This window comes from Ceratosolen solmsi, unplaced genomic scaffold (assembly GCF_000503995.2).
Source record: "Ceratosolen solmsi marchali unplaced genomic scaffold, CerSol_1.0 scaffold7, whole genome shotgun sequence".
NCBI lineage: Eukaryota > Metazoa > Arthropoda > Insecta > Hymenoptera > Agaonidae > Ceratosolen > Ceratosolen solmsi.
Window position 1 is genome coordinate 15,064,531 of NW_011948413.1, and position 14,564 is coordinate 15,079,094.

General features: G+C 28.5%; 1 protein-coding gene across 1 annotated transcript in view; it reads left to right on the forward strand.

Annotated features, from left to right (window-relative positions):
• LOC105367548 (defective proboscis extension response 14) overlaps window positions 1-14,564 on the forward strand; it is a 205,719-nt gene that overhangs the window by 35,042 nt on the left and 156,113 nt on the right. Inside the window, exon 4 of the mRNA XM_011506302.1 lies at window positions 3,873-4,086. Coding sequence (XP_011504604.1) covers window positions 3,873-4,086 — 214 coding nt within the window. The remainder of the gene's footprint in view (window positions 1-3,872; window positions 4,087-14,564) is intronic.

A 14,564-nucleotide genomic window follows, 5' to 3' on the forward strand; every position in this document is an offset into this window, starting at 1 on the left:
AGAGGAGAAACGAGATTCAGTGTAATAAAGATAATAGTTTAAATTGTAGTTATTAAAAAAATTTTGTATTAAACTTTACATTCATTTCATGTTAATTAACATTATTTCAAAACGTGCTTTTCTCATATAATCCACTGATAAATATAATACATAAATTAATATAGATGTAGGATTACATTGTAAAATGTTCATAATTATTTTTAGAATAATTAAATAAAAAATGTCTATCGTTAATTATATATGATTTTTTAAAATCAATTACGAAAATAATTCGATGACGTATTTTAGGAAATATCTCTCAAATTTATAAATAAAATTATTAATGGAGTAGTATAGGTAATTTAAAATTAATTTATTTTAGAGTACTCGTTTCTGGGATGATTAATTAACAATTTAATCGTGAGAATACAAGTTATGACCATTGAAAATCCTTTAAGAATGTGTGATTAAAATGTTCTATAATTATATTGACTGTAATTTAAAGATAAAATATTTGAGAATCTTTGAAGTATTTATTTTTAAATAAATTCCTTAATTTTCATAATTACTTTTCCCAATGAAAGAAGATCGGTCTTCGAGATAATTGTCGATACAAGTATTTGGGAATTTTCCATTATTATCTATGTATGCAGACGCTACAATGGTTTATTCTATACAATTTTCTCTCGATCACAAAGCGTATAAGCACGAGATGTATGCAGAGAATAATTTCAAGCGAAGGAGAATCGTAGGCATATAAGTGCAATACGTCTTTGACGCTGCTGAATTTTCTATCTCACTCTAGCATAAAACTTCACGTTCTTTGATATGAAATTATTCATTGTTGAGCCCTTTATAATGGTGACAAATGACTCTACTTCTGACTCTCCACTGCATTCGGGCCCATTATGCAGCAAAACTTGAGCTTTTTTTCTCAAAGCTGCAAAATGGAACGAGAAAAAGTAGTAGAGAGACAGAGAGAGAGAGAGAGAGAGAGAGAGAGAGAGAGAGAGAGAGAGAGAGAGAGAGAGAGAGGGAAACGGTTCAGGGAACAAAAATCGAAAAAGAAAAAAGTATAAGCGAAGCTTCTCAGCTAATGATTCTTTAACTTTTAACTCCTTTTGGTCTTGATGGTTAAAATTTTAAAATAGTGCAACGGGGGTCAACGACAACCATGCATATATAATTGATTATGGCTCTCTCTGTCGTCGATATTTTATAAAAGCACTCCTGTCGATAAGAACTGCAATAATAAATGAGCAATATGTTCCTCGATTTCGGATATGGTTTTTTTATTTTTTTTTTTAACTTTTTCTCAACTGTCAAAGTTACATTCGCTATTAATTACGAGTATATTTATCGATATATAATTCACATGAATTTCAGAAAAGTTTTTACGTAAACAAGCTTTATTCTAAATTTATAAATAGAAAGAAAGCGATAATAAGATAAGTTGATGCTTAGTTTACAATTTAAACTTAAATAAAAAATTCATAAAATATAAATTAATATACTTGAACGATAAGAAAAATTTCTCATAGATGTGTCATTAAATCTCATTTTACAAAGATTTATAAGTTAAACATATAAATCCATTACTAATATTGCCGATCATTACATTTTTTATATTTCATAATTTATTTTGAATAATTTTTCTTAATTTATATATATATATATATATGCATGTATAAATCAAGAAGTTTTAAACGAATAGTTTTATTTCTACTCTTATTTCATTTCTAGATTCGAATTAAAGTTATTTTTGCTAGTAATACTTGAAAACTTTAATATAAATAGTTTCGTAGTAAATTGCATTAATATAAAATTAGATCTAACTAAATTATATGTAATAGTATGAATATTATATTTAAGGAATAGAGTGATGTGTACTTTAATAAACCAGTAATGAATTTAAATTTATAAGAAATGTATGAAAATATAAAAATAAGTTCCATCGTACTTTTATATTCTGCAATAAATTTTTCGAGTAGCTTTTATTTATAAAATGTGATTAAATTTCGACATGATCTATCGCTTGTACTTTTTAACCGTATGGATTATTAATATACGAGAATTTCCTTTCGATTTGCAAAGATGTTTTTTTAGAATAAATGTAATTTTCAAATGGTTTGTAAAAAAAGATTAATATTTTGAAAGATCATCAATAATGACAAATGAAGATTAAGCGGTGTTGGTGTAAAATAAATCTATGGTATCGTAATGCAGAAATGAATGGGCTTCCCGATATATCTGCTGTATACGGTACGAATCATTCCCTCTACAGATTTGCATATCCAGCGCATACAGGATCCAGTGGAAGGCAGTTGTCCCGTGAGAGATGTCTATCAAAGTGCAGAATTTTATCGAAAAATATACTACCTCGTAATTCAATTTTCTCAGATTCCCTTTTCTTCTACAGGCGTACGCATGTTCATGCATTCGTTATATTGAGCATTACTTTTTTTTTCCTTTTTCTTTCTTTTTTTATCTTCTATCATTCTCTCTCTCTATCTCTCTCTCTCTCTCTCTCTCTCTCTCTCTCTCTCTGTGTCTCTCCTTTTTCTGTTCTTTTTTTTTATTTTTTTTATTTATCGATAAAAGGGCATTGAATGACCTATAAGCTGAAGACGTATTTAACTGCAATTTTTGCAATTGTGAATTTTATTATAGAAGAATAGAGTGAAGAAAAATGCTTAAACTACGGGAATTTGTTCAAGCGAGTGGATAGTTATGATTAAGCGAGAAATAGCAGTGGAGGTTATATTATATATATATATATATATATATATATATATATATATATATATATATATATATTACATTAAAAAATCTATGTAATTTTGGACAGAGACAGATAAAAATTTAGAAGAATTTGTATTTGTGTAATTATTTCTTCAAATATTAAGTTTTCTTGATTTTTTTTTTTTTTTTAAATACATCACTCTTAATTTCTTAAGTAGGATAAAAAAATGTTTGAGGCTATTATATTTACATTTCACATCAGTGCAATTCAATGATAAAGTTACTCCAATGATTTTAGTATTTTAAAAATCCACAGTGCACAATACATACAGAGTTTATATTTCAAAATATGTCATGTATTATAGATATTTATATTGATTTAGTTGATTTCATTATCTATTGCGTTATAACTTTATACAATTAATCTGTTATATAATATATATAATATTATGTAATAATATTATATAAATTGTTTAAATTTATTATTAATAAGCTAAATGTTATTTGAAAAATCTTAAGCACTCTTAGCATTATACTACATACACAATGAGCGAAAATAGATTTTCGTTTATGCTTTATACGCACATCAGTAAAGAATAGAATATAATTTTAAAAGCAATTATTTACGTGAAGTAGTACATTTATTCGTCGAAAGTCCTTATTCCGGAATACTCGATTGGAAATTGCGAGAATTGTTTTACAATTTATTAAGTTTTGTAAATCGCGTGTTATTAATAACTTATTTATGATTTTTTATGAGTTCGGTCATTTCACATTCGTTCATCTCAATAAATATTTATTCGATGGTTTAATCTCAGCTCGCTATAGATACTTTCGCATGTGTTCACATAAGTATGATATAAATTTATACTTAAACATATAATTTAAAGTCTTTCGAACTTTCATTAGGTATATTTTTGTATTTATTTTGTATAAAAAATAAAATTTCATGAAAAATCTTTTATCTCATAATTGGTTTATTATCGAAATACCAATATTTGTTATAATTCGTCCCACTACTTGTTAATAAAAAAATACGAAATTATCGAGACGGGGTAGAAAAATGAGATATAATTGATTTTAGATGGATATAATCTAGAGATTAGCCATGCTAAGTTTGAATATAGTGAAAGCAAAGCCTTTCGTTTCAGGTCTCGTGGGTGCGTAGACGCGGCGATGAGCTTCACCTGCTTACCTTTGGACAGCAGACGTACTCCAGCGACTCCCGGTTCTCCCTCGATTCTGAGATGCCGAACAATTGGCGTCTACGGCTGAGTTCCGCGACTGAGAGAGACACCGGCGTTTACGAATGCCAAGTCAGCGCTCATCCACCCCTAATAAGGACCGTTCATCTCTCCGTATCTGGTAAGTGATCGATCGAATGACGCCTTTATTGGCAATGTCATTTGCTCAATGATTAGACCTATTAGAGGAGAATAAGGGATTGCTGACTAGAATCATTCGTTTCTCACGTACGTTACGTGATACGGGATCGAGCCTCCTACACATAATTTCATAAGACTTTTGTGACATTTGCTCCCACGTACGTACGTAATAAGTAATTGTGATCCTTAATACCAAAGTTACGAAATTTCGCCGATAAGCTCTACGTTTTCTATAAATAAGTGTTACTAGAACTAAAAAGGGAAAAACAAAAAACAAAAACAAAAAAACTACATTTTCAATTACTTCGATGTAAAACAATCCCCTCCACACCCTAACCGCCAATGAAAAACTATGTATAAACGTCAGAGCTTTTATGTAGATATAACGCGAATGAAGTAAAATAAAGGCAGCTAAGGTAAAAAAAAAAAAAAAAAATTAACAGCTAGTTTAGCTCGTGAAAGCCAAATAGTAGTACAGCAAAATACCTAAAGCATGTCAGAGATTCGTTGGAATACGTAAATCACATGTGGTTTAGTTACCGGTCGAGTATATGGTATATAACATAGTATTCGAAACCTTTTTAACGATTTTATTCTTCACGATGAATCTATAGTCCTCGTAACTGGCTCTTTGATTGTATCAATGAACATTCAATGAAGCTTCTTCTTGCTTCTCTATGATCAGTCGTACTAAAAATAATTCTTGTTCGATATCTGAATTAATTGACCGACACCCGTCATACATTTATACGCGTGTATTTGGAAAATAATGTTTTCTATTCTGGTCGGTGATATGAATCAATAAATTAAATTATTTTAAGTATAATATTGATTATGAGTGTATGCGCTGATGCTTCGTTTCTAATAGTATTGCACAATTATATTGTCTCGCTACGTTTATGTATGACTATTCATTAAATCCTTCTTTTCAATTATTCAGCATTACTAGCTCTCGCTTATCAATAAGTTGCTATTTGAGTATAAAATTATTGCCACACTATTCCTCGTATTACAGAGAATAACTTAGTTAATATGTCAAATGTAGTTGGTAGTCAATTTTTTAGCTGAAACCATTGTAAACTCATATTTGAATATTTCGAATTTATCTATCAAGATCATCAATCTATTAACTTATTATAAACAAAGTTTCAATTAAATTGCAGTTAAAATATTGTCATTCTGAAAATTACATATTGATGAGAAAATATTAAATTGAAAAAGATATTACTTATTAACAAATATTTAACGAAAAAAATAATAATTAATGATGCGATACAATGATAAAAAGTTAGACTATGTACCGAAGATTTTCATGCATCAACCTATCATTCTATCTAAAGTATGTTCATCTTTGTTTGCCTTATGGATTATAGGCTATTAAAACTTCAACATTATATTTATGTAAATTACAGTTTGGAGAAAGTTTTCCATAAAATATATAAAAAATTTAATGCAACCAAGCATGAAACATAGTCCTTATAACAGCTAGATTTTACAATAAGTTGTTAAAGTATGAAACTTCAATGATATAATTTTTGTACTTTATTGTAATATTTTATTGTCTTATTGTAATATAAATTTATTCCAATTCCCGTAATATCATCAAAGATAAAAGCTGAAAGCATAATTTGATATTTATAGGGACAGAGTAGGGATTATTAGGATAGAAATGAGATTTTCAAATCTCCTAAACTCTGTCCTAAGTCAAGGAAAATCACCGCTAAAAAATAAATCCTGAAGATAAGTTGAAATAATTTGAACTGCAAGCCAAAATTAGCCCTTCCTAGTCATGCTTTAATGTTGAACTGTAATATTCATAGCCGTAAACGCCTTTGGGCAGCGGATTATCAAAGTAAAATTTCACAAAGACTTGAGTATAAGAAATAGTTAAATCTTGGAAATTGCACGATTTTACGCAATACGATTAAATAAAATACATCGTCTTTCTCTCTTAAATAGTTATTCATCATATCGTCAAATTCAAACACACTAATAGCCAATTACGAATTAATGGCAAGGCGACTCGCGCATGAAAATTTCTCCATAAGCCCTATAATACGATAAAGTCAAGCTAAATAAAAAGGATACATGACTGTAAATAATATAAAGATAAGTTTGAAAGTGAAATCCCACCGTTTCATTAAACCTTACGTAGCAAAGTCTGGGCTCAGGCTTTCACTTGTTATGCGGAGTTATGCGGCCCGTGTGGTTCACGCGTTGCTGAAAGGCTGAAAACGCACGTTTCAGAATCCCGCCACTGCACCGTAGCAAAGTTTGAATTGCCAGAGCCTTGAAAGCCCTTTCCTACTTTGGCACAAAATGTTCGAGCTCTCCAATTCTCGTTAGCACATGATATATTTACGGAGCTGAAGCAGGATGAGGAGAAATTTTTCGTCATTGTACGATGTAGGACTCGACGGGACCACCTAACTTTCATTTATACTGGCCCACTGATAGGAGGCTAATTTTATCATTTTTATCTCTGCGAGATCATGATAATGCCATCTGTTGAATTAAATGGGAGATCACATGGAGGAGTAATGTAGTTTGCAGTATTTGTTTCAGCTTAAATCTTCGCAAGTTCCCGAACAACATGTACGCTCGGTTATATCGCGCCACTTAGCGTCATTCAACCGTAGGAATTATTAAATGGATTTTAATGACGAGATACAATAATTGATTCACGTTGATACTTGCAAAAGAAAAAAGAAATCAGAACAATAGACAAAGAAATGGCATTCCTTTTATGGAATGCTAGATAAATTCAAATTAAATTTTTAACGAACTTCTGGCCTTATAAATATGTATATATACATACATTAATAGTAAATAGATTAAGTAACAAGTTCATGGAGATACTGCGAGTCTTCGGCTATTCTCAGTTTTTATTTCAAAACGTTGAATCGAAGATTGGAGTAAAAGTTTTTCAATCCCGTCATGTACTTGCATTTTAGATCTTTTTTTGATATTAATCCTCATTCTAGTGGTATGGCCCTCACAAGTTCGAGTAGAGCGAGATCAAAAGGTCAGATTATTTCGTTCTTCATATCGATTATATGCAGCACCGATTCAGCAATTCACCGAGCACTGTTGACTCGCTGTTGACTTATCAAAAAAATCTTGATTTAATAGGAATCTTTCGACCGACAGAAGCTTATCGTAAAACAAATACAATGTATATTTCATATTATGAAAGATATAATGCAAAATTTAATTTATCAATAGGGCTATTCACATTAGTTTATTAAACCAAAACTTGTTATTAAAAATAAGCATTTGAATTAGAAATTATTTGAAATTGACTTTATGTTAAAAAAAAATTAAATTATGTATTTTTTGTGTTCTTGTTCAAGCAACTTAAACGTGTTATAGAAGTAAATGTGCGAGATTATATATAATAAGCTTTTTCCTAATACATTATTTTGTCATTTGATTTAAAAAACGAATAATTGATTTTGTTACATTTAGCGGATAAGAAGTAAAAATTAAATTATTAGGAATGATGGAGTTTGAATTCCCTAATATTATTTTAATAATAATAATAATAATAATAATAATAATAATAATAATAATAACAATAAACGTATCGATGACAATGGAATTCGAAAAGTTAAGAAGAATAGCCACGAATCATATTAATAAGTATTATAATAATTAGAATAATTATACGAATAGTTTATTCTTAGCTAAAGGGCATTGATAATTTTTATAAATATAATTTAATAAAAAACTTTTGGAAATTTAAGTAAATACTTTGACAATATTCAGCGTAAATTCAAAGATATGTAGAGCGAAAATAACCTTTAGGCTGTTAAAATGAAGCACGATTCAGAATTTTGCACATGCTAAACTAAATAAATTTGTAGCTTTTTACTCAATACATTGAATGTTAAAATACATTTATGGAGTCATTATTAAAAATTGCTACATATAAACTCATATACTAAAATCTTAAATGGCTGGGACTACTTCAATTCTGTTATATGTATTAGATAATAATAAAAGGTCTTATGTATTTGTAACTTTCAAGATATACACTTTTTGTATCTTATCATTTTAAAATAACACTGTTCTGCTGTTCTTTATTAATTATATCAATTATTAAAATCCGTTCTCACGAATATTCTAGAAATAAAATATTTTTTTATAAACAATAAAATGGTTAGGTCATAGATGTTAGAAAAACTAAAGGAAAAAGCTTTCCGCTGAATTTTAATTGAGAAATAATTCGAATTAAATATATTTCATGAGATAGCGTAATTGCATATAATGTCAAAAATAAATAATACTTCTCTTAATGATTTGCATATTTCATGAAATTTATGTTTTAATTTATTAAAAATTCTTTTGCACTGATAGTAATGAAAGCCGTATATAATTGAGGCTATTTAGCATTATGAATTATCATAATCTTATTTATTTTAATATTCTGTTTATTTTAAAAAATTATGAATTTTGAGGAGCTATTGAGCATGCTCTTGCTGATGGGACTTTGTTTCTTTAATTTTATTCCTAGTATAATGAAGTATTTACATACTTCATCATGAAATTTACAAATTGTTCATTATTTATTATAATAGTACTTTATAATAAAGACTAACGACACATTAACGCTAATATTTCATTCGAGTTTTTAAAATTTATACAAAACTTTCTTATGATTTTTTTGTATTTAATATATTCAGTTATGTACGGATTCGCATATCTTCATGTCCAACTCACTGAGAGTTTGACATATTTGCACCAGACCATCTCGCTTTGAAAAAATATTTATATATGTAGAAAGGTGCATTTCTACAAAACGCTACTCTTTCAACATGTTCTTGTTCAAATACGTTAGCATTTTCCCTTTTTCCCAATATCCTTTTTTATTTTGCGGTTTTTTCTCTGTCATCTTATTTTTATTTGAGATGAAAATAGATATGTGTGAAATTTTAAAATAAAAAGATGCTATATTGCCATGGAAAAGGTGATTTGCTATTTTAAAAAAAGCAAATGAAAATATTTTTTATTTGACATAAAATAGTACACACACACACACGCACGCACGCACGCACATATATATATATATATATATATATATATATATATATCTATGTCCACGTACATAAGTATAGTCAAATTTTCTCTTTTCCAACTGCAGCAGTAGTACATATAAAGAGTGAGAGGGAGAAAACGAATACTTTTCAAATATTAAATATTTAACCAAAATACCGGATGCGACAGTTATAGAGATGTCAATGCAACTACTCAGAATATATACATGTATCTATATATTATATATATATATATATATATATATGGGTGTGTGTGTTTGCGCGAGCGCGCGCGTGCGTGCGTGTATATGTATGTATGCGTGCGTGTGTAAATGTATTTAAATAGATGGACAGAGGCAGAGAGAGAGAGAGAGAGAGAGATTGACAGACCTAAAATAAAATAATGCAATAACAGAATGATTTTACAGAACTCATGACATATACATATATATATATATATATATATATATATATATATTAGTTTATCTCAATTTAAAAGAATATTATAATGGCAATTTAATTCTTTTATCCTAAATGAGTATTAATAAAATTTATATCTCTTTTACCGCAGTCAAGAATCTTATAAATTCATTTTATTAGAAAATAAAAATTTAATTATAATATTATTACAAATAAAGAATAAAAAATTAATAATAACGATACAATGTATGGTATAAATTTAAAGAGAAATTGCCAATAATTTAAACTTTCTATGTTAATCCACCAATCTCAAATTATAAAAATTTAGATCATATTTCTTTCTTGAATTGTTTACCAAATATATAGTTGACTAATTCGTTCATATTATAATATAAAGTAGTAACAATTTTTGTACTATTATTTATTTCAATTATATAAATTATCTCCTTATATATGATGCATTAATATATATATATATATATATATATATAATTCTAAAATTAATAACTCTGAAATTCGTTTTATAAAAACAAATGGTACTGAAATTCTATTGAAACTTCATTGGAATATTCTCTACATATATTTTAGATGGATAGTCGAAATTTCATATTTAGCTATGTCTTCGTATTAAAATTTAAAAATAATTGATCCGCTAAATTTAATTTAGTCGAATTCATGATAAATCATGAATATGCATGATTTGTCACTTTACATTCAAAAATTAATAGATGGTTATGTAGGATCTCGAAAGCTCTTAGTGTATCTATAGACATATGTGACTTCTATCTTCACATATTTGGATTGCCATATAGTTAAAAAATATTGTCTTTTAATTATTTCAATTTGTAATTTAATTTTGTATACTAATTTCTTGAATTTTATTGTTATAAAACAAAAATGTAAATAGAAAAATACTTTGGTAGAATAAATGACTGTATCAATTCATATTTTCTACGTATCAATTATTTTTCAAATATTTTTTTTATACCTTATTAATTATCTTTATATATATACATATTGATAAACTTAAGGAATAGTTAATAAAAAAGTTGCTAATATAAAAGAAATTGTATTGTTGCATCAATCTTATTTAATAGATTTTAATAATTTTATCCAAGATTTATAGTATTTTTCAAAATATTAAATGACTTTCAACCATTAAGTCTGTATATCAAAGTTCTCGAAAACATGAATTGGAATTATTTTTTAAATTAATAATTCAAAGCTAATGTTATTTAATATTTGTTCAATTATATGCACTTTCGAATGCAAAAAAAGAACAAAATCGAATTAATATAGATTATATCAATGTCAACAATCTAGCAAAGCTTACCCAATAAAAGGTGTAATTTTAATGTTTTTACTATAACGAGACTCAAAGTGGTGGAAATAAAAGGAAAAGATTCCGGGGCAACGAGCACGTGATATCACGCCTCGACTCTTCATTCCCCTTGACTTCTTTCCGACTCCTCTTCTCTTTCTCACCCTCACTCTCACTCTCACTCGCTCTCTCCCTCCTCGTCACGCCCTTCCCCACTCTAATTTTCCGTTACAAGGATAGAACGTGCCGAAGAGATACTTGGAACTGTTGGCACAATTAAAAGATTCTCAATCTGCGATGTAGTCACAGGGAACAAAACTTACAAAATAATTTCTCAGGGGCGGAAGTAACGGCCGAGGAAAAGTAGTCACTTGGTTTGCGAGAGCTTTCCCCTCCCCACTGGCATTGGTTCAAATAGTTACGAACTTTATTTCCTGGATTCCTTTTTTCGAACTGCAGCAGAAAGTCCAATTCTATCCTCTCGCTTTTTTCTCTCTATCATCCTATCTCTGTATTGTCTCTCCCGTTCCCCCTCCTCCCAACACACGCCCACCTACGGATTCACCATCTGATCCTGTTTTCACGATTCGCGTTCTCTTCGTCATTTCGCACGAGGGTTTATGATACGACTATCCCTTTTTGTCTCATTTTAGTTCTCTATGGAATGGAGGCAGGTCGTGAATAAGTGGAGTCGCTTTCAGGTCCTTTAAATCAATTTATCGAGACGAAGCTTCATTATGCGCACTAAAGCCAGACTATTCGAATATACTAACAGTAAGGGAGTATATATATATATATATATATATATATATATATATTACATATATATATATACATACATATACATATATATATATATATATACATTAAAATGAGTATTCACTTGTCTAATTACTCAAAATTTTGATTATTTTGAAACTCTATCTTAAGAATATACTGATAAAGATTGCGATATTGACATTTTTTAAATTGTCAATTATATAGTTTGTATGCTTAATATAAATTAGATAGAAACTATCAAAGAAAAATGCAGTGGAAAAAATCCAATTTAATAATTAAGTCAATTAATAGTCAATTTAATTGTTTGTTTAATGTCAAGTTAATCGAATATTTTATTTGAATATATTTTCTCCCTTAAATTTATAATGACGAATTCAAAATCTTAAGCTTTAATTAAAATTGTATTTAACAAAATGACGAGAGTTCAATGTAACAATTAACTTTGAGCTTTAATTTGAATTTTTAATAAGAGTAGATGAATAAAGTAAAATAATCCCGCGAAGTTAAGAATCAATTTTGCCGAATGGAAAATATTTACAAATGTCGAATATCCCTATGCATTGCAAGGCTACAATTGTTCCCTGGAGATCGAAAACGAACAACTAAGGTATCGCATTTTATATGGTCCCTTGTAGATCGCATAAAATAAAGGAGAACATTGCATTTTCGTGACTTGTTACATGTACAGAGATTGTACGTCAAGTCACACACATTCTACGCTATTGCTAGGAACATTGCTATGAACAGAAAAAGAAATTCCCATTCTTGGTCAATTTATATCTGTATAACTCGGAGGCTGACTTAAGATTTGCGACACGAACGAAATTCTCAAGGTGGCTATTCTGAACGATCGTAGGTATTCCTGATGTCCTACACAAATGTAGGTCGTTTATTTTTTCACAATTTTTTTTTTCACATATGGATGATCGTTCCAATGAAATTCCAAAATTATCAAATATTTTAATAAAGAATTTTATATGTCCATTACTTTTTATGAATCTACATACTGGGAAAAATACCAACTTAGAAGTTATAAAATTTTCTTATTTATTTATATTTTAATCGGCACTTTTTAATGTAAAAAAACGTATATTAATATATATATATATATATATATTAAAATCAAAACGGATAGTATGACATGTCCCAGTGTTTGCCTATTCCATATTAAACATCTTCTTAAATCTCATTACACGTCTAATTTATAAAATATATCTATAGTGGATAGATTTTAAAAACAATTAAATTTTTCATGCTATTTCATACATAAAATCAATTTCAATTTAAAAAATAAAGTTTTTTTAATGTGACTTTACTTAAAGACCAAGAAACAATAGTAACGATTTATAAACGATTATAAATATTTTTTCTCGGATTTTTACTCCGATAATATTCAGATTTATCAATACAAATCCATAAAAACTCTAATAATTTATACATAGATATAATGTCTATATAATGGAAATATATTACTTCATAGTAACACATTCGTTTTTTTATCTGTTTGAAATTATAATTTCCATTCATTTAGTTAGCGTAATTAAATAAATTATACCTTTGATCCCATGAATAAATTAATTACAAATATTAATTATTACCCAAGTATATATTAGAAAATAATAAACACAAAAAATTAAAAGAGTAAGGCAATTTTAGGCGTTTCGATTATCGAAGCCGCAATAAAACTTCACGCATAATGAGTATGACCTTAAAGTCCTAAGACCAAAAGAAAATAAACGCGTAAAAAAGAAAAAAGGGAGTTAAAAAGAGGAGGAAATGAGAGAAACAGGAGCACTCACACTGGCTATACTGTAACCACGTAACGTCGTGTACGTGACAGAACTTTAAAGCGACTTTTTTGTGGCGATATTCACGGCGCACCCTTTAACAAGGTCTATATGGACGCTGAAGTTGCTCGGACTGCTGCCGATTTCACCGCCCCTACAACTTCCAATGCCCCCGTCGCCCCCGCAAACCATGATGCCAACGTTGCCGGGACGCTGATGTGCTGTATAAGCTCGAATCGAGTGTCAGAAGAATTTCAGTCAGACGTGCAAAGTCTTACTCTGACTTTTTCAATATCCTTTTTCTCTCTCTCTCTCTCTCTCTCTCTCTCTCTCTCTCTCTCTCTCTCTGTGTGCTGTGAGTGAAATCAGGATACTTTTACTAATTATAGATTCTTTGGTAGATACGGTTCAGTCTATTGGATGAGAGGGCATCAAAGTTTTCTCAATTACGTATTTAATATGTACTCAAGTACTATAGAAATTTTTAAATAACGAAATACAAAAAAATACTTTGTTAAATGTCAACATATGTTTTACATAAAACAAACTTCTTTAAATAGCTTGGAAAATAGATAGCTTCTTAGAACATAAACAGCATCTTACAATAAGTATTAGAATTACAATAAAAGGGCTTTTTGATTATTATCCTCTTAACTCTTTCTCTCTCTCTCTCTCTCTCTCTCTCTTATCCTATTTTATCTGTCTCACATAGCAAAAATACAATTTCTTTAATAGAAATTTTAATACTATTTTTCATTAAATATTAAATTTTAGAGATATTTATTTTCGTTTTTTTTTACATGAAAATACATTCATAATTAAAATGAATAATATAAAATATATAATTTAATATTACTTTAATATATTTTATATGATAAATATTTTTACTACATTAACGTCATTTGCTGGACAATTGAATAATGACTGCAGTACAAACTGACGATGCATTTAGCCTGGAATATTTTAATTTATATATTAATATTACTTTCTAAATCACAAATGTATTATGAAAAGGTATCGATAGGTAATGTAAGTCTTCTCGGATACATCATCCGTATCACTTGTCAGCTTAATTAAATCGAAAAAACAATATTAATTTCTTTTCATTAAAAAA